Source organism: Hyaena hyaena, unplaced genomic scaffold (assembly GCF_003009895.1).
Source record: "Hyaena hyaena isolate Hyena2069 unplaced genomic scaffold, ASM300989v1 scaffold_402, whole genome shotgun sequence".
Classification (NCBI taxonomy): Eukaryota; Metazoa; Chordata; class Mammalia; order Carnivora; family Hyaenidae; genus Hyaena; species Hyaena hyaena.
This window is the reverse complement of record NW_024081034.1, coordinates 1,004,628-1,029,203: the sequence shown is the minus strand read 5'-3', so window position 1 is coordinate 1,029,203 and position 24,576 is coordinate 1,004,628. Positions and strand designations below refer to the sequence as shown.

General features: G+C 45.3%; 2 protein-coding genes across 6 annotated transcripts in view; one reads left to right on the top strand and one right to left on the bottom strand.

Moving 5' to 3' along the window:
• Positions 1–24,576, bottom strand: part of EFHC2 (EF-hand domain containing 2) — a 187,243-nt gene that overhangs the window by 110,506 nt on the left and 52,161 nt on the right. For all 4 annotated transcript variants that reach the window (XM_039251909.1, XM_039251910.1, XM_039251911.1 and 1 more), the window contains exon 3: positions 1,322–1,472. In XM_039251909.1, coding sequence (XP_039107840.1) covers positions 1,322–1,472 — 151 coding nt within the window. The remainder of the gene's footprint in view (positions 1–1,321; positions 1,473–24,576) is intronic.
• Positions 11,790–24,576, top strand: part of LOC120245053 (putative deoxyribonuclease TATDN2) — an 18,414-nt gene continuing 5,627 nt past the window's right edge. Inside the window, exon 1 of one of the 2 annotated variants that reach the window (XM_039251914.1) lies at positions 11,790–11,869. The gene's annotated coding sequence lies outside the window, so the exon portion shown is untranslated. Of the gene's footprint in view, positions 11,885–24,576 lie in introns of both variants that reach the window. The other variant, XM_039251913.1, reaches the window with a different exon arrangement.

Genomic DNA, 24,576 nt, shown 5'->3' with positions numbered 1-24,576 from the left:
CCTCCCATATCTCCCCTAAGCTACCAGTGAAAAATAACCCCTGGCCTGCCCCCTATCTCTACCAAGGACCATCCATCTATACTAAGGACCAAATATGTGACACCACTCTTGACCCCTACACCTGCCCCTGCACCCCATGTCCTTCCAGAACCATCCAACACCATCTCTGGCAGCCCTCTGCCAGAAAAGACCTGCATTCTGACCCCCTAGGTGTCATACCCTTGAGGGTACAGAAAATTAGGTCATCCTTCTTCCCCGTGGCAGCCCTTCAGATTGCTGAACATATTCACCAGGCATACCTGACTCTTCCCTTTACGGACAAACAGCCCTTTTCACTACTCTGCTTTGCGCATCACAAATCTTGGGGCCTCTTCCCACCATGGCTGCGGTCCCCTGAAGGCATCTCGATCTCAGCACTGTCCCAAATGGAGGGCTCCTGCCACGAGCAGAAGAAATCGGCCACCTCCCTCGGGCTCCACCCTGCTTCTAATAATGCAACTTAGGATTAACTTCTCTGGTGGCCACATCACAGAAAGAACTGGCTGAAACGGAGTATGGATAAAGATGACTGGCGTGGGGGGGCAGTGAGGGGTGAAGGGACAATGACCCTCTGCTGAAAAGCCATCAGAGTATGTCGTTAACAGGTATGAGGATGAGAAGAAGGTGGCTGCAGCAAATGGCCGTGGCCGTGACTTCAAGAAAGAAGAGAAAGGGGCGCACAGGTGGCTGAGTCGGTTAAGTATCTGACTCTTGATTTCGGCTCAGGTCAGGATCTCACAGCTCAGGAGTTCAAGATCCACATCGGGCTCCGCAATGACCGTACCGAGCCTACCCGGAACTCTCTCCCTCTCTCCCTCTGCCCCTCCCCTACTCACGTGCACACGCGCTTTCTCAAAATAAATAATAAAACAAATGCTTACAGGAAGAGAAAGGAAGAAAGAAGAGAGAATACAAATCTGCAAGTGGCAGGGGACCACAGTCTCATCTCTTCTCCTTGAAAGTGTTGTGAAGACATTATACAACCACAGTAAAGGGACCAAAGACCCAGGACAGTTTACTCATACTGGAGCAACATGTGAAAGGAAACTAATATACCATACAAGGGCAAGACAAATGGCCCATGCTGAGGTGCGGGGGGGAGGGGTAGAAAGCTAGGAAGTCGCTATCAATAACTACAGGCTAACGGCACGTTTATATTCACAGTCACTGACAAGTCACACACCGAGGCGGTATATGGCACCTTTTAAAAAGCTGGAGAAGGGCAGTATATAAAGGTAGGAGCTACATGTAAGAGAACCATCACTCTGCTTTAAACAGGTACCTTGAGGCAGTCCGCAATTTTTCAACTGTGGTTCATTTACTTGAATCGTGTCATCTTCAAGGTAGAAGAGGATCTTATAGTGTCTTATTCTGTATTTTTCTTGACTTTTATCAGGCACTTCATCTTCTACGTAGGCATCAAAACATAACACCTGTTGGAATCATAATTAGAAACTAAGAAACGGAAAAAAATCTCATCAAAATTAGAGTCAGTACAGCTACTGCTTATATACTTGTTGTTGACGTAAAAGAAAAAGTTGAGAGTTTGATGAAGACATTCTATTCTGCACATCGACTCTGGGAGCCCATACACAATCTAGGGTACAATATATGATGCTTGTGTTTTCATCACTGTCTGGTTAGAATAAGGAAATGATATTCAAGCAACAAATCCATCATTCAGCTCGACTGTAAGCTGAGCCAGTATCTGTCTGTGGAATTTCACAGCGGGATTCTATAGGTAAGTTACAGTAGTCCCCCCTCCCCCTCCCCAGCCTTATCCACGGCTTCGCTTTCTGTGGTTTCCGTCACCCGCGGTCAACTGGGCCCAGAAGTAGATGACCCGCCTGATGTACGCTCAGGTCAAAGGGAGCCTACCGCTACATAACAATGCCTACATCACCCACCTCATTTCACCTCATCATGTACGTGTGTCATCATCTCACATCATTGTAAGGATGAGTACAGGACAATAAAGCATTTCGAGAGGCCACGTTCATATAGCTTATTATAGTATGTTGTTGTAATCGCTGTATTTTATTATTGCTTGTTATTGTCAATCTCTTACTGTGCTTAACTTAAAAATTAAACTTTATCATAGCTATGCATGTACGTATGAGAAAAAAACACTAGGCATGCGCGTGTGCGCACACACGCACACATCTGAGTGCTACTGGTGGTTTCAGACATCCACTGGGGGTCTTGGAACATGTACCCTAGGCGCAAGGGGAGGGGGGACTACTGTATAGACAAAATAATATTCTTTCTGAATATTCCTTCACTAGGAAGATGTGAAATTCTTCCAGCGCACATGAGATCCCACCTTAACTGTCTCCAGGAACTTTAAAGAGCCTAGCTCAACGCCAACCAGCCTCATCTTACACGGTGTATGTGTTGGGTGGTAGAGTTCCCTCCCTAAGGAATGTGGTGAGAAAAAGACCTCAAGATAAGGGAAGGCAACCTGGCTGTGTGCGTAGGTGACATTCCTCACGAGACTTTGTAGGTCTGTACGTGACATTCCTCACGACCCTGTAACATGAGGCCACCCAATCACCTGTATGTCCATATGTTACCCATATATGGAGACAAAGAAGTAGGAAACGCATAAAATGCTATACCACGTGGCATTCGAGGCTCATTTTTTCCAGTACAAACCCTCTGAGCCCGTGCCGGCAAGAATAAAGCTGCTTCCTGGAAAGAAAAGCCTCAGCGTCATGACTTTCTGTGCGAGAATCCTGCTACACTGCGGGGGGGGGGGGGTTGTTGGAGAGGGACTCAGGTGGGAGAGGTGGATTCTAAAGTAGTCACAGTAAAAAAATCGGAGTGTGTCAAAAAGGCCCTTGAAAATTCCTTACCCATTCTGGAAAACCAGGCCTCTCAGGAAGTATAACACAGCCCATTTTTCTTCCATGATAAAGATAAATGACTGTCTCTTCAGTTGAAGGCCCATTGAAATACCTTCCTTATTAGACTTAGGTGCCACGGAATTGTATGCGGAATATGTATCTTTAACCATTGGAATCACTCTCGACACGGCGACCTGATCACACACTGAGGGAAGACATGGTAACTGAGGACAACTGAGGGGCCAGGATATTCAGGCTACCATTTCAGGCTTGCCCCGGGACACGTGCTCGAGAGCACAATTTTAATATGCCCTCCACTCTCAAGTTAATTGTGTATATGATGTGACACTGTGGTAATCCAACATGGACAATAGGCTATGTATGACCGAGTCTGTTAGGTGACATCTACCCTCTAACAAGTGGTCAGTTAACCCTAGTGAGGAATATATGTGCCAGGAGAACTTAGCAAATTTTTATCAGAAGGCCACAATTCAGAAGTGGCTGACATAATGTCTCAGTAGTGTATCTTTGATCAACACAAGGCACTTGGTTCATTACCATACAGGATGTCAGAGAGGAGTTGTAGGGAGTTAAGGGATTCTGTTCAAAATCTGCAAGATTCATTTGCAAGTACTGATGAGGCACTGTCTTTATTAGAACAGGATCTAAACATCTAGAGTACCCGGGGATCTCTAACTTTTCAAAATGGCACCTTTGGCTTCATTCCAAAATGGTCCTATGTTCAGCTGCTTTCTTGGGAAATTCACCTGGCCTGCCTCCAGTTCGAAGGTTAGCTAAACTCAACTTCTAGAACGCGGTCATCTTTGGTGAGTGAATATTTCGGGTAAGATGCTTTTGGACGGGTATAGGGTTTCCTTCTGGGGTGCAGAAGTCTTGGAATTAGATAGAAGTGATGGTTACGCGACACTGTGCATCTACAGATGGCATTAAATTGCACACTTTAAAATGGCTAATGGCTGGGGCGTGTGGGTGGCTCAGTCAGCTAAGCAGCCGACTTCGGCTCAGGTCATGATCTCGCGGTTCAAGGGTTCGGTTTGAGGGTTCAACATCAGGCTCTCTGCTGTCAACAAAGAGCCTGCTTCAGACCCTCTGTCCCCCTCGCTGCCCCTCCCCCACCCCTGCGCACGTGCGTGCTCTCTCTCAAAAATAAACACTAAAAATGGCAATAAAAAATAAAACGGTTAATGGTTAATTTTATGTCAATTTTACTTTAAAACAAAGACGTTGGACATTGAGGGCAGTTAAGACGGGGCTGAAGAAGGGAGATGGGGATTTTCCTCATCCCTGAAACAGCTGTACCGAGGTCCCATCAGCTGGAATACCCAGGGAACAGATCTGCAGAGGGGCAGAAGGATCTCCACAGCTGGAGGGAGGCGGACTGATAGGATTGAGGCGCAAGTATGTGCATCAAGGGAGACCAAACGGCGGAGCTATGGAGGGGGAAGAAGCCTTTCTGTGGACAGACATAAGGGAGTGAAAGAGAAAAGGGTTGTGAAAGTGCGGCATCGGGTTAGCACAAGAGGAACCCCTCTCCAGACCACAAACTGGGGACGGAGAAGTACGGAGAGCGCCAGTTAGTTTTTGCAAACAGCCTTTGGAGCTGAAACTCTGCGGTCTGGAAAGTGCATGACTTTCTCTGGAGAGGAGCCGGGGCGCACACTCCTGCGAAGGGGGAAGCTGGCCCCAGAGCGCATCGTGTGGTGTAGCAATCTCCGGGGCACACTGGGAGGAACATTCCTCCTCCTGGAGCACTTTGGGAATCCTCCCCAAGGACAAAAGACCCTGTAGGTGCCAGCCAAAGGCCTTTCTTTCATCAGCAGGGTGGAGTGGTTCTACACCAGAACGGGGTTCCTGTGACACGGGATCCATTAAGACACTGGGTTTTGAAACCCAGCCAAGAGCCAAGTGGAAGGCACAGGAGAACCGTGGCACAGGGCACGCTGACTGCCCTCCCTATTCTGGGAGGGCTGCCTGAACAGCGTGGTTTGAGACACCCGGTATGGGGAGGAGAGTGACGCCATTTTTCCCCCCATCACCAATATGGTGGGACTTGAGGAAGCATCATTGCAGCCCCCAGTGGGTGTGGGACAGACTTGCCCCAAACCCCGCTCCTCTGTGCCCGGTAACTGCTTGTTTACTGGAGTGAGACTGACCCAACACAGCAGCCTCTCCTCCAGACCAGCACAGCCACCACCCCTGAGAACCAACAGACAACGGTTTCTTTTTTTTCTTTTCTTTTTCTTTCTTCCCTTTTTTCTTTTGAAATCAGGCTCTTAGTTTCTGATTTGTTTTTGTCAATTCTCATTATATATGTATATTTTTAAATTTTTTTATTTTAACATTTTTTATTTATTTGAGAGAGAGAGAGAGAGAGCAGGGAAGGGTCACAGAGAGAGGGAGACACAGAATCCAAAGACAGGCTCCAGGCTCTGAGCTGTCAGCACAGAGCCCAACGCGGGGCTCGATCCCACGAGCCATGAGATTGTGACCTGAGCTGAAGTCGGACGCTTAACTGACTGAGCCACCCAGGTGCCCCTATATGTATTTTTAAAGGCATTTTTATCCTATTCTTTTTCCATCTTTTCTCTTTCTTCTTCTTTATTTTCCTTTCTCATTTCCTGAAATTAGCCCCATAGGTATTTGATTCTCATTTTTTTCTTTTCTTCGCTTTCCTTTTTCTCTTTTTATGGGATCAGGCTACACACACACTCTTTTTTTTTTTTTTCTTTTCCTATTCCAGGGTTACTTCAACAAACAAATCAAAGCACACCTAGTTAAAGGTCCAAACACTCCATCGCCACGAGCAAGGAGGTGGTCTGCAGAGGACCGAACAGTGGGAAGGAGCATCCAGAAACAACAACAGAGTGCACACAACACACACCATCAACACTTCCTGGAGTAACAGGGCGTGGATTGTGTATGATCTCTTTTTAATACAGTAGTGCTCACAGGTGCAGGACACATGATGAGCTTTTAAAACACGCAAAAGACGGAAACTTAACCAAAACAACAAGACAGGGGAATTCTCCCCAGAAGAAAGATCAAGAAGAAATCACAGCCAGAGAATTGTTGAAAACAGATATAAACAATATACCTGAATAAGAATTTAGAATAACAGTCATAAGACTAATAGCTGGGTTTGAAAAAAAGCATGGAAGACACCAGAGAAACCCTTGGTGCAGAGGTCAAAGACCTAAGAACTAGTCATGATGAATTAAAAAAATACTATAACTTAGATGCAAAATAAACTGGATACAGTGATCACAGCGAGGATGCAAGAAGAAGAGGAGAGAATGGGTGAGACAGAAGAGAAAATTATGGAAAATAATGAAGCTGAAAAAAAGAGGGAAAGGAAACTATTAGATCACAAGGAGAGACTTAGGGAACTACGTGATTCCATGAAACAAAACAATATCTGTCCCCGACGAGTCCCAGAAGAATGAGAAAAGGGGCAGAAGGTTTATTTGAACAAATTATAGCTGAGAACCTCTCTAATGTGGGGAAGGACACAGGCATTGAAGTCCAAAGGGCACAGGCAACTCCTGTCAAAAGCAGCAAAAACAGATCAACACCATGAAACATCATACCGAAACTGGCAAAATTCAAAGATAAAGAGAGAAATCTAAAAGCAGCTAGAGGCCAAAGGTCCTTAACCTACAAGGGTAGACACGTAAGATAACAGCAGACCTATCCCGGGAAACGTGGCAGGTCAGAAGGGAGTAGCAAGAAATATTCAACATGCTAACTAGGAAAAATATACAGCCAAGGATCCTTTATCCAGCAAGGCTGTCATTCAGAATAAGAGAGAGAAAGATTTCGCCAAACAAAAACAAAAGGAGTTAATGACCACTAAACCAGGCCCCGCAAGAAATTCTAAGGGGCCTTTCTCAGCTGAAAGCAACAAAGACTACAAAGGTCCAGGGAACATCAACACAAACATGCAATCTCCCGATAACACAATGGCACTAAATTCAACTCTTTCAGTAATCACTCTGAATGTAAATGGACTAAATGCCCCAATCAAAAGACATAGGGTAATGGACTGGATTAAAAAAAAATACAAGATCCATCTATATGCTGCTATAACAGACTCATTTTAGATCTGAGGACACCTGCAGATTGAAAGTGAGGGGATGGAGAACCATCTATCGTGATCATGGACAGCACTAGAAAGCTGAAGTAGCCACACTTATTATCAGACAAACTAGACTTTAAAACAAAGTGCGTAACAAGAAATGCAGAAGGGCATTGTATTCTAATTAAGGGGTCTATCCATCAAGAAGAACTAACAATTAGAAATATTTATGCCCTCAACTTAGAGGCAACCAAATATACAAATCAATCACAAACATAAGCAAAGTTATTGATAATAATGCCATAATTGTTGGAGATTTTAACACTCCATTTACAGCAATGGAAAGATCATCTAAGCAGAAAAGCAACAAGGAAACATCGGCTCTGAATGACACATTGAACAAGACAAACTTAACAGATATATGCAGAACATCTCATCCTAACGCAGCAGAATGCACATTCTTCTCGAGTGCACATGGAACATTCTCCAGAATAGATCACATAGTGGGTCACAAAACAGTCCTCGACAGGTACAAAAAGACTGAGATCATACCAGGCGTATTTTCTGATCGCAACGCAATGAAACTTGAAGTTAACCACCAGAAAAAATTTGGAAAGCCCTCACATACATGGAGGTTACAGAACATCCTACTAACGAATGAATGGGTTAACCAGGAAGTTAAAGGAGAAATGTAAAAAATACAAGGGAACAAATGAAAATGAAAACACAACAGTCTAAACCCTTTGAGATGCAGCAAAGGCAGTCCTAAGAGGAAAATACATTGCAATTCAGGCCCCTCTCTCAAGAAGCAAGAAAGGGTCCAAATATACAACATACGCTTGCACCTAAAGGAGGTAGAAAAGGAACAGCAAATAAAGCCCAAAGCCAGCAGAAGAAGGGAAATAATAAAGATCAGAACAGAAATAAATGACATAGAATACAAAAATACAGTAGGATCAATGAAGGGGCGTCTGGGTGGCTCAGTAGATTAGGCATCCAACTTGGGCTCAGGTCATGATCTCACAGCCCGTGAGTCCAAGCCCCATGTTGGGCTTTGTGCTGACAGGTCAGAGCCTGGAGCCTGCTTCGGATTCTCTCTCTCTCTCTCTCTCTCTCAAAAATAAACATTAAAAACATTTTAAAAGCAAAAGAACAGAGCATTGAAACTAAGAGCTGTTTTTTTGAAAGAAGAAACAAAATCGATAAACCCCTAGCCAAATTTATCAAAGAGAGAGAGAGAGAGAGAAAGGGTCTAAATAGATAAAATCATGAATGAGATGAAAGGTCACAACCAATACCACAGAAATACAAACAATTATTAGAGAATGTTATGAAAAATTATATGCTACGAACTGGACAATCCGGAAGAAATGGACAAACCTCTAGATTCTTACACAGTACCAAAACTCAAACGAGAAGAAATAGAAAATTCAAACAGGCCCATCACCAGCAAAGAAATTGAATCAGCTATCAAAAATGTCCCAACAAATAAGAGTCCTGGGCCAAATGGCTTCCAGGGGGAATTCTACCAGACATTTAATGAAGAGTTAGTAGCTATTCTTCTCAAACTGTTCCAAAGAATAGAAATGGAAGGAAAGCTTCCAGACTCATTCCTAGAGGCCAGCATTACCTTGATTCCAAAACCAGATAAAAGCCTCCAGTATAAAGAAAAATTCCCAGCCAATATCCCTGATGAACATGGTTGTAAAAATTCTCAACAAGATACTACCATATCGAACTCAATAGTATATTAAAATAATTATTCATCATGATCAAGTGGGATTCATTCCTGGGCTGCAGGGCTGGTTCAATATTCACAAATCAATCAATGTGATCCATCACATTAATAAAAGAAAGGATAAGAACCATATGATCCTGTCGATAGATGCAGAAAAAGCATTTGACAAAAATACAGCATCCCTTCTTAATAAAGACTCTCGAGAAAGTTGGGATAGAAGGAACCTACGTAAACATCATAAGAGCCATCTATGAGAAGCCCTCAGCTAACATCATCCTCAAAGGGGAAAAACGGAGAGCTTTCCCCCTGAGATCAGGAACACGACAGGGATGTCCACTCTCACCACTGTTGTTTCACATAGTGCTGGAAGCCCTAGCATCAGCCATCAGACAACAAAAAGCTGTCATCATCAAGACAGGATGGTACTGGCACAAAAACAGACACATAGATCAACGGAATGGAATAGAGAACCCAGAAATGGCCCCACAAACATACGACCAACTAATCTTCGACAGAGCAGGAAAGAACATCCAATGGAAAAATCACCATATAGCAGATGGTGCTGGAAGAACTGGACAGTGACATGCACAAGAATGAAACTGGACCACATTCTGACACCGTACACAAAATTCAATCCAAAATGGATGAAAGACCTAAATGTGTGACAGGAAACCATCAAAATCCTACAGGAAAAAACAGGTAGCAACCTCTTTGACGTAGGCCCCAGCAACTTCTTACTTGACACATCTCCAGGGCAAGGGAAAGAAAAGCAAACATTAAATACTGGGACCTCATCAACATAAATAGTTTCTGCACAGCAAAGGAAACAGTGAACAAAACTAAAAGGCAACCAACAGAATGGGAGAAGATATTTGCAAATGAGATGTCAGATGAAGGGTTAGTATCCAAAAATCTATGAAAAGCTTACCAAACTCAACAACAAAAAACAACAACAAAAAATGCAGTGAAGAAATGAGAAGACATGAAGAGACACTTTTCCAAAGAAGGCATCCAGATGGCCAACAGACATATGAAAAGAGGCTCAACATCACCTGTCGTCAGGGAAATGCAAATCAAAACCTCAATGAGATATCCCCTCGTACCGGTCAGAGTGGCTAGAATTAACAACTCAGGAAACAACAGAATTTGGTGAGGATGTGGAGAAACAGGAACCCTCTTGCACTGTTGGTGGGAATGCAAACTGGAGCAGCCGCTCTAGAAAGCAGTACAGAGGTTCATTAGAAAACTAAAAACAGAACTACCCTACAACCCAGAAATTGCACTACTAGGAATTTATCCAAAAGACACTAAAATGCTGATTCAAAGGGGTACACACACTCTAATGTTTATAGCAGTGCTATCAACTATAGCCAAATTATGGGAAGAGCCCAAGTGTCCATCGACTGAAAAATAGGGAAAGAAGTAATATGTATTTCAACCTGAAAACAACTGGGTTCCAGCAGACTCAGAACATCTGGAACCCTTTACCTGTCCCTTAACTGCCTACGAGAATTTAGATAGCGACCCTGTACCAGGAAGAGAGCCATTACCAGAGAATTCTTCCATCAGGAAGACTTCTTGGCCAAGGCACGGCAAACATTTGCTGACCAGACACACATTCGCTCTTTACCTGTTCCCTTCAGACGTCTTCCTCCTCTCTGAAGTCTCAGACCCCTAACACCCTTTGCCTTAGTTCTGGACGGTCAATTACCCTTCTGCCTCTGTGTCTTTGTGCCTTTGTGGGGCTCCCAGAGGTATGTAATTAAATTGGTTTCTCTCCTGTTAATCGGTCTTTTGGCAATTTAATTAGACCAGTCAAAGAACCTAGAAGGGTAGAAGGGCAACGTTTTCTGCCCCTTCAGGATTCAATATGAAACTTTCCTTTTTTTTTTTTTCGTTTTTTGCTTTGGAGTTGGGTATGAAAGCATGGCGATAATATTCACTCCCACCTACCTCTCTGCATCGAATGCTATTGGTACAAAATCTGTGGCGGAGCAAATGGACATAGATCGGTTGACAACACCATCATCTTTGTAATCACTGAATGTTTATCAGTCAAATAATGTAAGAGAATGAAGAATGCTAACTAACAATGAAGAGAAAATATCAGATATTTTCTTAGGCTGGGCTTCAACAGGAGAGGGGTAGAGTGAAAGTTCACGTTCTGGGTCCCTGAGAACAGTCTGGGGCTGCCAGACTCCAGCATGAAAGTGAAGGACAGCAGAATTCGTCACCCCAAAATACGCCTCTTTGGCATAAGAATTATTTTAGAGTGGCTTTATTTTGGGGGGTTTCTTTGGTTTTGTTTTGTTTTTTACGCAGCCAACAGAGGAGGACCTCTGAAAATAAGATGTTACCTTTCTGTAAGATATTTACATGCATAAGGGAAGCCTCCATTTGTAAAGGCATTTCCCTCTGTACCAGGAAGAAAAAGGAAGGCTCTAAATCCCTAGAAATTCTGATCACTGGAGAAGAAAACAACTCAAATCTGTGTAAAAACCTGATCTTAACAGTACCTTTCCTGGTAATTTCCCAACAGAGGCACCACCTCCAATGCCTTTTGTCTTTAGCTGGAGATGGTGTTTCTGGTGGCCTGGGCCATTTGGTGGAGTTACTCAGTTTTCCTGGGTCTCTCTCCTGTGTACATTTTATTAAGCTTCTGTTTGTTCTCCTTCTGTTAATCTGTCTTTTCATTACAGGGGTACCTCTGCTAAGAATCTAGAACAGCCTTATTTTCCTCCCCTCCAAAAGGTAGAGAGCAAGTCAGAGTGGTAGAGACAGAAAGATAGAAAAAGCAGAGAGAAAAATGAAAACTGTAGCGAAGTAGAATACGAGGGAGGAGACACCAACTAGATTAAAAGTTTTCTCACAAAAAGACTGAATCACAAAGGAACTTAAGTTCCCAGAGATTCCAAAGAGAATGTCCTAAAACGAAAACTGCTAGAAATAACAATTTATAGAAACATAATTATGATGCGAGGTTTCAGCATAATCGGTGACGTCAAACAGAGATTAGATAACTAAGGTCCTGATGTCACGGTCGCGGTCTGGATCACCCGGCCAAAGAGCCAAGCGACATTCAGAAGACACTCCTGGCAGGCAGGAGGTTTATTTCGCATCGGCGGACTCAGCGGAGATCACCGTCCAGAGGTCTGAGGCCTGAGCGTAAGCATGGGGGACAATTTATAGTCCATTACTTCTGCATTAGTAGTAATTTGGCGTGTGCAGCAAGCGGGGTAGGAAGAAGAACCCAGAAGAGTCTCTGGGCGGGGACTGGAATTCCCCTAGCAGTGCTGTTGGCCATTTTATAACCTTTCCCTATCATTCCCCCCTTGGACACCCCTTTAAAAAGATCTAGGCTGTATTAGAGGGCATCATCTTCATTTATTGTGGACTGGTCCCTTCTCTTAGGTCCTTGACTTTGGTTGTGACTATTCCTGACTGGTTTACAAAGTGACAGCATTCTTCTCCGAGGAAGATGCAGGTGCCCCCTTTCTCGGCAGCGAGGAGGTCAAGCGCCCATCTGTTCTGAAGGGCAACTCCGGCCAGGGAACTTATTTGGCTCTGCAGGGACACTGGGGAGTTGGCCCCGTGGCTATTCCTGGCCGTAGGAGGACAGGCAGCAACACCGCTCATTTAGCCTGGGCTTCGGGGCTGAAGGTTTACAGATGGGGCCCAGATTAGAGGCAATCGACACCAACGAAACATCCTACCCATGAGAGGAAGGAGAGTGCGAACGTGAACTTCTCGCTGTCTCCCCAGCTTTCTAGGGCAACCTCTGCCAATCCGATGGCAAGGAGTAAGGACAGTCTATTTATTTTATCAGACCTGTGATTCCTTAGGCTTCTGCTGCCTGGCAGCTTCTGGGGTGTGGCTGGAGCAGAGCTGAAGATCCTAAGAATCTAGGACTCTCTGGGAGGTTGCTTTGAGCGGGATCGTTGGACTTGGGTCAGTCTTCCAAGTGTGGGGCTCCTTAGGATTGGCCCTCTTGACTCTGGGGTGGTGGACCCATGAAGTTAACGGTATGAGGCCCAGTCCACTGTGGTTTGAGAGGGTCTTTTTTCTAATCTTTGATCCAGACCAAGCCCCCTGGTGAGAAGGGGGGCACAGGGGATCCTAAAGAGATTGGGGAACTCTCTATCGTAACTCATGTAGGGCGGTCCCTAAAGCTTGAAGTTGTTCTCTTATTCCCTTTTCCCCTATTTGGTGTAGCTTCCCTGGGAGGCTCCCTAGACAAGGGTGGGGGGGAGCCTCCCACATATTAGTTCAAAAGAAGAGAAATCTTTAGTTCCTGGTGTGCAACAGACACGCAGGAGGGCCAGGGGCAACAGGTCTGGCCGTGGGAGGTCTGTTCCCTGACAGAACTTGGCTAAGGTTCCCTTGAGGGTGTGATTCATCCGCTCTGCTTTCCCTGAGCTTTGAGGCCGATCCAAGTGATGTTGAGGGAGTTGGTTAAAAAGTTAATGTCCGCCAAGAACGCAGGCCTGTTACCGCTGTGGGTTGTGGCCAGTAAGCCAAACTGGGGGACAATTTCTCTCAGGAGGACTTTAGCTACTTCCTCGCTCCATTCCGTCCTCGTAGGGAAGGCTTCGACCCACCCAGAGTACGTACAGACTATCCCTAGGAGGTATGTAAATCATCGGCTGGGCAGGACATGTGTGAAGTCTAACCCACTTTTTGAGTGCCCGCCATATGATGGCATGGGGGACTTTAACATTTAGTTCTTGTCCCAGGGTGGGCTTACCTGCCTCTTTAATGAGTAGAACTGAGGCCAATAGTGCCCTAAGGCACGGTGGCCATCCTGCCACCACTGGGTCCAGCCTCTTCCATAGGTATGCTCCTGGTCGTTGCCAAGGGCCAACGGTCTATGTGAGAACCCTGAGGGTGACCTTTGCCTTCTCATGCACAAAGAGATGATATATTCGGCAGGCCAAGGGCTGGAGCCTGCCCCAAGGCGCTCTTCATCTCTAGGAAGGCGGCTTTGGCCTCCTCTGTCCAGACAGAGGGTTCTCGATCTGGCCCTACCAAGAGTTTATAGAGGGGTCTTGCTATTGCCAAGAATCTGGGAATCCAGAGCCGGCAGAATCTCACAGCCCCCAAGAATTCTCGTAGCCCTCTCTTAGTTTGGGGCTGGGGTAGGGAGGTGATGACCTTTTATCTCTCTGGCCCCAGTGCTCTTTTTCCTTGGGTGAGGAGGAAGTATCAGACTTGCTGGTGGCAGATCTGTGCTGTTCTCCATGAGACCCGATACCCTGAGTCCGACAGGAGTTGGAGGGCCCTTGTACCCTCTGTCTGGTTCTCTCAGGTATTGCTGCCAAGGAGGAGGTCATCCACATACTGGAAAAGAGGGCACAACGTGGCCTCCCTTGGAAAGCTGGTGAGGTCCCCGGCCAGTGCCTCCCCAAAGAGGGCAGGCGAGTTTTTAAACCCCTGTGGGAGGCGCGTCCAAGTCAGTTGCATCTAATGTCCCGTGCCTGGTTCGGTCCATTGGAAGGCAAACAAGGGTTGGCTCTGGGCGGGGGTGGGGGGCAAGAGAAGGCAGAAGAAGGCATCCTGAAGTCTAGGCAGGTAAACCAGCTGGCAGAGCCTGGGATCCGGCTGAGGAGGGTGTACGGGTTCGGGACCACCGGGTGCAAGGAGACTATCACTTTGTTGATAGCTCGTAGGTCTTGAACTGGTCCGTACCCTCCTCCCAGCTCATTGACTGGCAAGAACAGGGTGTTCTGTGGTGATTGGCATTCAACCAGCATGCCTGCTTTCTTGGAGGCCTGACCTTGCTTCTTGTGGGAGGGGGTATTGCTGCTATCTCTGCGCATGAGCCCATGGGATTAACTCTACAATGACAGGGCCCGGTTGTGGGCAAGTCCGGGGGGAGGGCGGTTGTCATGGGCCCACACAGTGGGGAAGGCAGTCCTGAAATCAGGTGGGCCACTCGGTTGGGCCTGGGCATGGAATAGCCTCCGTTCTTCCTCTCTTGGCGTAGTCATGGCCATTATAAGGAGGCCTGATTCTTCTTGTTTCGGATCCAATCGGAAGCTGGTGCATCTGTTGGCTCAAAGGTTATTTGGGCCCCCGGCTTTGAGAATATATCCCGGCTGAGGAGAGAGACAGGGCACTCCGGCAGGTAGAGGAACTCATGCCATACCGTGTGGCCCCCAAGTTCACACTGATGGCTTGGCAGAAGGGCTGTTGCATTGCCCGTTTCCCTATGGCCCCGAGGATGGTTGCAGTCTTCTCGCTAAAGGGGGCCATGCGGGAGGTGACCACAGAATGTTTAGCCCCAGCGTCGACCAGTCTTTCCACCTACTTTCATTTTGACCGGGGGCTCATGGGGGCCAAGAAGAAAGGAGCTCGGCCCCCCTCAATCTGAATCTGTTCCTGCTAGGTCTGTGAGGTCCTTTCCGCAGGTTCTTGTGCGTATCGGCTGGGTTTCTGGGACTTTCCCCGGTTGGGACACTCATTCTTCCCATGTCCCTTCTCCTTGCAGTAGGAGCATCGATCCCTTGCTAAGGAGGTTCTGGGCCTCTCCCCTTTCAGCGGCTGGCCCTTCCCTGTCCTTTTGCCGTGCCTCTCTTGTGCCTCAGGACCAAACGGGGTGTAAGCCTCGCATAGCCTCTCATAATAATCCCCGGGGGACTCCCCTTGCTGCTGGGCATATTCATGGGCCTCTTTGCCCCTGCTCGGATCCCCCGGAGGAGAGCCTCTTGGTACCAGCAGATGTGGACTGGCATGTGGAGAGCGCCTGCGCCTGGCCGAGGGTGCAATCTGGCCACTGGTCCGGGGGAGAGAGGATCTGCTGAGTCCGGAGGTGCTGGGGAGACTGAAGCTGGCAGAGTATCGGGAACCGGGGATGCGGGGGCAAGATTGGTTCTTCCTCCGGATCACTGGCAAGAACTTGTGGAGGCTGGGACTTCTGTTGACCTTCTTTGGGCCACTTTGTCGAGGTAACTAAGACCTTAGGCCTGTCCCTGTTCTTTGCAGGTAAATCGCACCCAAGGGGGAAGGGGTTGGGCAATCTCTAACTAGGAGTCAATATATGGGAACTGATCAGGGTGACCTGGGTCCCTAGTGACACCACGCCAGACGCGGCGGACCATTGGGACATCTAAGGTTCCCTCCGAAGGCCATCCTACACCAAAAGTGGGCCATTCCAACTCACATAGGGTCCTTATCTTGCCGGGGGTCATCTTAATTCCACAGTCTCCTGAAAACCCCTTTTCTGTTCTGTCCCGACCCCATAATGTTCCCATGAGATGGAATCACAAAGATAGACAGAGGGATGGGGTGCCTCCTTCTAATGAGGAGACCAGTCAGTTGCCCGTCTGGCTGTGTCCCAAAGAACTTAGGTGACGCTTATCTGTAACGGTCTCGGCATTGTGACTTACGATCGGAAACTATCCTGATACCAGCCATAAACTGTATGCCGTTCACCACGGAATCACAGACAGGCCCATTCAGACTCCGTGGGCTTTTGGGGACCTTAAGGGTGCCTGCCCGTGAAGCCACAGACTCAGTCCCAACGGGAGGACCAGGTCAGGCTGCACGTTCACTCAACATTCAGACCAGAAGTTAATACAGTCCCTCCCTAGGAATCCCTACCCGTGACACCTCTAAAAGGTCTCCAGGAGGTAATCAGGCTCCCCTTCCACCCAATCGGTGGGTCTCACCGGCTCAGGGGCCCCCAGGCCTTACCATCATTTGACGTCGGGTCCAGGTCCTCACCTGCAAAGTCTTCTTGAGTCCAGTGGGAACAACAGAGCGGGGCCGACCCGAGGCAACCGAGTGGGAGACTGCTGAGTATCAGGCGGGGTGGGGGAGGTGCCTTCTCTGTTGTGATTCCTCGTTCCGTCATTGCCTCGCCATTTTCCCAAACCGGTGGCAACAACGGGCCAGGGCGGTTGGGTTTCCTGGTCAGGAAGCCAAATATTACAGAACCCGGTCTGGATCACCCGGCGGAAGAACCAAGCGGCACCTGGAGATCTTAGAAGGCAGGGGGTGTATTTCACACTGGTGGGCATGGAGGAGATCACTGTCCAGAAGTCTGAGTCCCAAGCATAGGCATGGGGGACAATTTATACAGCCTGTTACTTCCGCATTAGTAGTGATTTGATGCGCGCACGGCAATCAGGTAGGAAGAAGAACCTGGAAGGGGAGTCTTTGGGTGGGGACTGGAATTCCCCTTTCCGTCCTGTTGGCCATCTTATAACCTAATTTTCCCCTATCGCTAGAGGATGTAAGTGGCTCTAATTTTCTTGAAAACAGGAATACAAATATCATTCGGCAGCACACGTGATCTTCAATGCCCCATGGGCTTCTGCAAGCCCCACCGTATTATACACAGTTATCTGCCTGGCCCCCAAGGCAGTTTGAATGTTTCATGCTAGCCGAGAGGATATAAAATCTGAAATCAATTAGCTTTAAGTAATAGATATGTGGGATTTCTTCACTACAAAGGAAATTTTTTAATTAGTTAGTACAAAGGAAAATTTTTAATTAGTTAGTGTGCCTGAAATCAGGACCTTCCTATGACTGAAGGCAAAAGAAACTCAAGGCAGTCACGAGTGCACTTCTGACAGGCAGGCACCTCGCTGTAGCCCGACGTAAGGCGTGCATGAAGCCTGGTGGGGAATGAAAATAATGCTATTTTCATGTCAGTTGAGCTATTTACTTTGCATTGCGTGTCCCAAATAGCTGGGTTTTAACATCGAGTTGGATTCCTAATTTCCACTTTAAATTGTCTTCAAAATGGTCATTGGCTGATGAAGCACGGACACACGAAATGACCGTGTGCAGAAGGAGACTGTCCGTCGCAAGGTGAGGCAATGCCAACCTGATACAAAAGCAAAAGCAAACTCTCTCTGAATAAATCGGAGGATTTTGTTTTTTTTTTTTTAAATGTTTTATTTATTTCTAGGAGAGAGAGAGAGAGACAGCGTGAGCAGGGGAGGGTCAGAGAGAGAGGGAGTCACAGACTGAAACAGGCTCCAGGCTCTGAGCTGGCAGTCAGCACAGAGCCCGACGCGGGGCTCGAACCCACGAACCGCGAGATCATGACCCGAGCGAAAGTCGGACGCTTAACCAACTACGCCACCCGGGCGCCCCTAAATCGGAGGATTTTGTAAAGATGGTGAGGGTGGTGTGACCAAATGCATGGGTCATCAAGTCTATATTACTCAGAAACTAAACAGCTAAGTGTCCAAATTTTACAGCTAAGTTTCTCGAGATGCTGTCAAGAAGGAGGGGAAATGCCAGTAATATTTAACAAGGCTCAGCATTCTATAAAGAGATCAGCATCACTAATGTAAGTTTTAAATGTCTAGGTTCTATTGGATGAGAAAGACTCAGGCTTAAACTGTGGGGTACAAAAGAAGAAGGTATATATGACCGTAAGGGCCAATGCATACCGTTATAGGTTAGTAGACAATAAAAATTTCTGCACATTTAACACGATGTTTATTCTTCCTGAAAAAAGCTGTTAAGTCAGGGGTTTCCTTTATGAATATAGTCTTCAAATTAAGATTATAAACCATAGGAGAGTTTCTATCACGTACGGAGGATGGTTCCCTCATACGGGATGATAGTACGGTTATAGAAATTTATCACGTGAAGGGGAGCAGAGCATGACATCCCAAAATACTCTTCTTTGACATGAGAATGACCTTGAGTTCATTCTTTTTAAGGAAGAGCTGACCCAGGAGAAGCTCTGAAGTCCAAGTAAAAATGACCGTTTTGCCTTTTGCTTCTGAGGGTTTTTGTTTTTTTTTAACGGAAGGTTATTTACTTTGAGAGAGACAGAAACAGCGCAAGTGGGGGAGGGGCGGGGGGGGAGAGAGAGACTCCCAAGCAGGCTATCAGCACAGAGCCCCATCCAGGGCTTGAACCCAGGCACCTGTGAGATTGGGAACTGAGTCAAAACCAAGAGTGAGACGCTTAACCATCTGAGCCACCCAGGTGCCTCTAAGGTTTGTTTGTTTATCGATTGATTGACTGATTGAAAGGGGGGAGGGAGGGAGAGAAAGAATGAATGAATTCCAAGCGGCCTCCATACCATCAGCACAGAGCCCAATGCAGGGCTCGAACCCACAACCCGTGAGATCACGACCTCAGCCGAAATCAAGAGTGGGATACTCACAGACTGCCCAGGCGGCCCCAAAAGTGACCCTTCTGTAAGAGACATTTACATGTAGAAGGGAAATCTCTATTTCTAAGGGTGTCTGCCTCACTGTTCTGGCAAGATGAGAGATGGCCAAACATCTCTAGAAGCTCTTATTAATGGAGAAGGCAAAAACTTAAATCTGTAGAACAACCCTACCCTTGTTCACTGCATTTTCCCAGTCACCCTCCCCCAACCTCGTAACTGGTTCCCCACTCCCCAAAACCTCCTTGGTCTTTAGCTGCAGATGGTTATTTAAGGTGGTGGCTTTGGCCATTTGTGGGCATTCCTTGGTTTTCCTGGGTCCCTTGCAAGTCTACAGGAAGTATACATGTAATTAAGCTTCTGGTTGTTTTTCTCTTGTTAATCTGTCTTTCATTATAGGGGCATCTTAGCCAAGCACTTACAGGGGTAAAGGGACAATGATTTTTCCTCCCCCACACAGGCTAACTTACAAAAAAATTCTAATAAGCTGAAAACATGTAAATTATACAAGTTCTAGGCATTAATCACATGGCAATACAACTAGAAATGTATTACGGAACTATAAACATTCTCACTAGTAATTATTGTGCTAAAAGTAAACTTGAGAATACATCTAGAACCTAATAAAATTGAAAGATGTACAAACCTATAAATTTCTGGTAAATCCATATCTTGGGTGAATTACTGGATTTAGATTATTACCTAAGAGAATTGAGTTAGAGAGAGCTTATACTCAGTTCAATGTTCTAACTCAGCTATGCTCAGCCTTGGCTCTGAATTATGAAACTTAGGAAAGAAAGAAAGAGAAAGAAAAGAGAGAGAAAGAGAGAGGGAAAGAAAGAGGGGGAAAAAGAGGGAGGGAGGGAGAAAGAAAGAAAGAAAGAAAGAAAGAAAGAAGGAAGGAAGGAAGGAAGGAAGGAAGGAAGGAAGGAAGGAAGGAAGGAAGGAAAGAAAGAGAGGCAAAGAGATAAGAGAGAGAGAGAAACAGACAGAGAAAGAGACAGGCAAAAGAGAGAAAGAAAGGAGAAAAGAAAAAGAAAAGGAAGAAAACAAAGCCCAGGCCCAAAGAATCAGAATCATGGGGGTGGGGGTGGGGACACCTGGGTGGCTGAGTAGGTTAGGTGACCGACTTCAGCTCAGGTCATTATCTCCCAGTTCGTGAGTTCGAGCTCCGTGTTGGGCTCTGCACTGACAGCTTAGACCTTGGAGCCTGCTTCAGATTCTGTCTCCTTCTCTCTCTGCCCCTCCCCATCCCCCGCTCATGCTCTGTCAGTCTGTCTGTCTGTCTGTCTCTCTCTCTCTCAAATAAAAGAACATTTAACAAGCCTTAAAAGGGGCGCCCGGGTGGCTCCAGTCGGTTAAGTGTCCGACCTCAGCTCAGGTCATGATCTCATGGTTTGTTAGTTCAAGCCCCGGATCGGGCTCAGTGTTGACAGCTCGGAGTGTGGAGCCTGCTTTGGATTCTGTGACTCCCGCTCTCTCTGCCCCTCCTTCTCCGCCCCCCTCTCAAAAATAAACAAACATTAAAAAGAAAAAAACAAAAAGAATCAAGGGGGCAGGTAATGATGAGAACAAAGGCAAAAGAAATGTAGATAAAATTAAATGTCTTTACAATGTCAGCATCCCACTGACAAATACTTGAGACAGGCAGAGTGGACATTCCTCCAGGAACCCACAACTGCCTTAATGTTAATGTTAACTAACACTTTGCTAGAGACAAAAAGCAACCTTAACAACAGCCAGACCTCCAGGATCCTGTAAGTCTTCTTTAGCATATTAAAATCCTTTGGGAAACTTCCTTTATCTCTGCCCCACTCAACTTACACAAGTATAGAATCAATTCCTCTTCATCATCCCAGTGTCTTCCTGTCCAAGGGGTCCTGTCCCCCAGGCTTCCATAGAAACACCTTCTTCCTTCTTCGCAAATAAAATGTCTCAAGAATTCTCTCCTGCCTCCTCACTCCCCACCCACATCGCATCAGGTAAGAAGGCATTCGTATTTTTTTTAAAAGCTCCAAGTAATTCTAAAACGTAGCCAAGAGTTTTGACCCAGTGAGCAATAAACTGAGCAAAAATTTCTGAACGTGTCCAAATCTGTCACAAGGAAAGCAAGTTGAAAGCAAAAAGGATAAAAGCATAAAGAGAAGAACTGGAAAGGAGAAAACTTGTAGTAAACAGATCCAAGACCTTATTTAAAACATAGACAAGATCCTAGCAAAGATAACCGAGAAAGCATAAAGTCAGAAGTGAGATACTGCAGGACACAGAAAGGTAATAAATTGCAAGATATGCATAATCTTAATCTAATAAATCAGGCAAGCTTTTATGAAAACAAATTTTAAAGCCACAATAAGTGATGTTTATAATAACTGTGAATTATCAAAATACAATGAATAAACTAATAACCAAGTAGGCAGTGGAAAAAATTACCCAAGAATGATCTCGACAAAAGCCTCCAACGGGGATGATTTACTACTGGGTTCTCTCAAACCTTCAAGGAAAATAAAATTACCACATTACATAACTCTCCCAGATACCAAAAGGGACAGAAAACCATGAGGTGAATTCCAATGCCCCCGCCCTCCTTCCCACCTCCCACAGGAGAATCACCTGCAGAGCCTTTTAAATTCCAGATGCTTGGGCCACACTCACACCCACAGGAAAGCAAAATCCTCAGCGTGGGCCCAAGGATCACGGATTTTAAAGCCCCCCAGGTGACTGGCATGTGCAAGCCAAGGTTGAGGGCTGCCTCAGGCAATTTCACTATTGAAGATTTAAAATACAAACCAACAGAGGTCAATAGCCTGTGTCATAAGCTACTGCCTAAAAGGCAGCATTTTCCTTGCAGATGTTAAGATGTTTACAAACCTGGAAAGAAGAGCAAATACATAATGATCTCATACTGTTTCTGACCATATACATTTGTATTTATTTATTTTTTTAATGTTTATTTAATTTTGAGGGGTGGTGCTCGTGAGCAAGTGTGAGCAGGGAAGGGCAGAGAGAGGGAGACACAGAATCTGAAGCAGGCTCCAGGCTCTGAGCTGTCAGCACAGAGCCCGGGTGCAGGGCTCGAACCTACAGACTGTGTTGTGAGGTCGTGACCTTGGCCGAAGTCAGATGCTTAACCTACTGAGCCATCCAGGTGACCCAGAATTATTCTCTTTATTGTTATTACTGTCAAAGAGACAACATTTTGAAGAAAGAAGACTACCCTCTGATGAATCCTAGAAATTAGTCAAAACGCGGCGGGGGGGGGGGTGCGGCACAAGGCGAGTGCTATTATTATTTCAATTATTACTATTACTGCCTACAATTCATAACTGACTGAGCCACCCAGCCCCCCCTTCACCCCTTACATTTTAAAATTCAAGAGTAATTCCTTAATAAGATTGGAAAGCATCTGCCTTAAAACAACAGCGTCGATATCCAGCATTACAGTGAAGTAAACCATGCATCCACTACAATTAGCAACTGAACAAAGGCTGGAATAAAAAACATTCACAAGAATGAGGCAAAAGTATCATAGGCTGATGAAATAATGGCATAAGCAAAGGCTGAGAAACTGTAAGGAAAAGATTCTGTAGAACCACAACTGAATCAAAACTATTCTTATATACTAGCAATAACCAGCTGAAAATATGGTGGGAGGGAAAAGTATGTTCACGATAGAATAAAAAAATAACAGGTGGCTCAGTCGGTTAAGCGTCTGACTTCGGCTCAGGTCATGATCTCACAGTTCGTGGGTTTGAGCCCAATGTCAGGCTCTGTGCTGACAGCTCAGAGCCTGGAGCCTGCTTCGGATTCTGTGTCTCCCTCTCTCTCTGACCCTCCCCTGCTCATGCTGTCTCTCTCTCTCTCTCAGAAATAAAACATTAAAAAAATTAAAAAATAAAATAATAAAACACTTAAAAATAGTTTTAATGAAAACTCTGGGACCCAGATGAAACTCCAAAAACACTTGCTAGAAAATACAGACAACTTGACTGATAGGTGGAGTATATTCTGGATAAGCAGGCTGAAATAATATAGCTCAAGTTCACTGCTGTTTTGGAGGAATTTGAAAAAAAGTAATTCTAAGTTCACCTGATGAAATAAACAAGTGCCTGCCTATTACAGAAAATTCTAAAAATTAAGGGCAATGTAGGAGACCTAACTCTCCCAGATTTTATACGTTATAATAAAGCATAATATAATGCTTCAACTATTAAAATAGTACAACACCACAGTAACAAGAAACAGAATAGTACCTGGAAAAGAAAAATGGTCTGGAAATAAACTCTATAACATATAGGAATTTAAAACATGAAAAGGCAGTCACATATCAGTAAGAGAAAGAAGTACTAACTTAGGATAGCATCAATGTACATCCCAACTTCAAATAAATTATAACCCAAAATATATACCAGATGGGTTATCAGCTTAAATATAACAAATCAAAACCCTTTACCCAACCCCCAAATATGTGTGTGTTTGTGCATGTGCGTGTGTGTGTGTGTGTGTGTGTCAGAGCCTTGAAAGAGAGGATGACCATTCTAGGCTTAGGAGAAAAAAAAAATTATGAAAGAAAAAAATTAGAATTTGAGTATAAAACCAAGTGATCGCTTCAATAGAATAAAATAAAATAAAAAACGTAATAACCCAAAACCTTTACCGTGACAGTTTAACTTATAAAGATATATTTTAATTAACTTTGAAAAGATCCTTCAAAAAGAAATGTAAAGTTCTAAAGTATTAGCTTTCAAAAAAAAAAAGCAGACCTAAAATAAATTCTAGACTTCCTATTAAAAAAATAAATAAAAATAAATAAATAAAAGTTTACCAGAGGGTAAGTAAATAAAAGGAAAATGTTTGCTCTAAGGAATCATTAGCTAAGAGCGAATTAAAATAACAGGTAATGGTTTTGTTTCCCCTATTAAATGGACCTGGTGAGATTTTAGATCCCAGATGGGATTTTAAACACTACTATTCTTCTAGGACAATGGGGTGCTATGAGGAGCCATTTTAAATTCCGGTACTTCTCAGGAACTCCATTTCTGGGCATGTAGCCCAAAGAAACAAACCAAAATACGGAGAAACATATGTGCAGAAATGTTCTTTGCAGCAGGTTTTTTTTTTTTTAATGGTGCCTTTTTTTTTTTAATAGAAAAAAACTAGCCTGAGGGAATGTAAAAAGTTAACAGAAAGATAAGAGTTTGGTGAATTATGGCACATCCATGTACTCTGTGAAATATTATGAAGGCACTAGTATGATGTTTTTGAAAATGATACAGCAGTAAGAAAAATACTTCGGAAATGCAGAAACGTTGAGCAGAAAAAAGCACGGAACTGAAAATGGTAATACTCCGTAATTATAGCTACACTTTTTAAAAGCACATATACCTGAACTATGTTTTAAAAATTATGTTTTTCAAAATGAACGAGGTGGGGGTGGGGAGGAGGCAAACAGCAAGCAATGGTGGCAGCTCCCGTGGAACCCAGGCTGGGCAGGAAGGCAGAAGACACAGCTGGGGACAGGGAAGGACTTACACAAGGTAGAAGTGGAAGAGCGGCAGCTTGTTGGGGGAGGGGCGGTGACTACTTCCAGGGGCCAAGGCTAGTGGGTGGGGGGACCTTTGTTGGGGGGTACTTCCGGGGGCCAAAGCTAGTGGGTGGGGGGAGCCTTGTTGGGAGGGGGAAGTACTTCCGGGGGCCAAGGCTAGTGAGTGGAGGAGCCTTG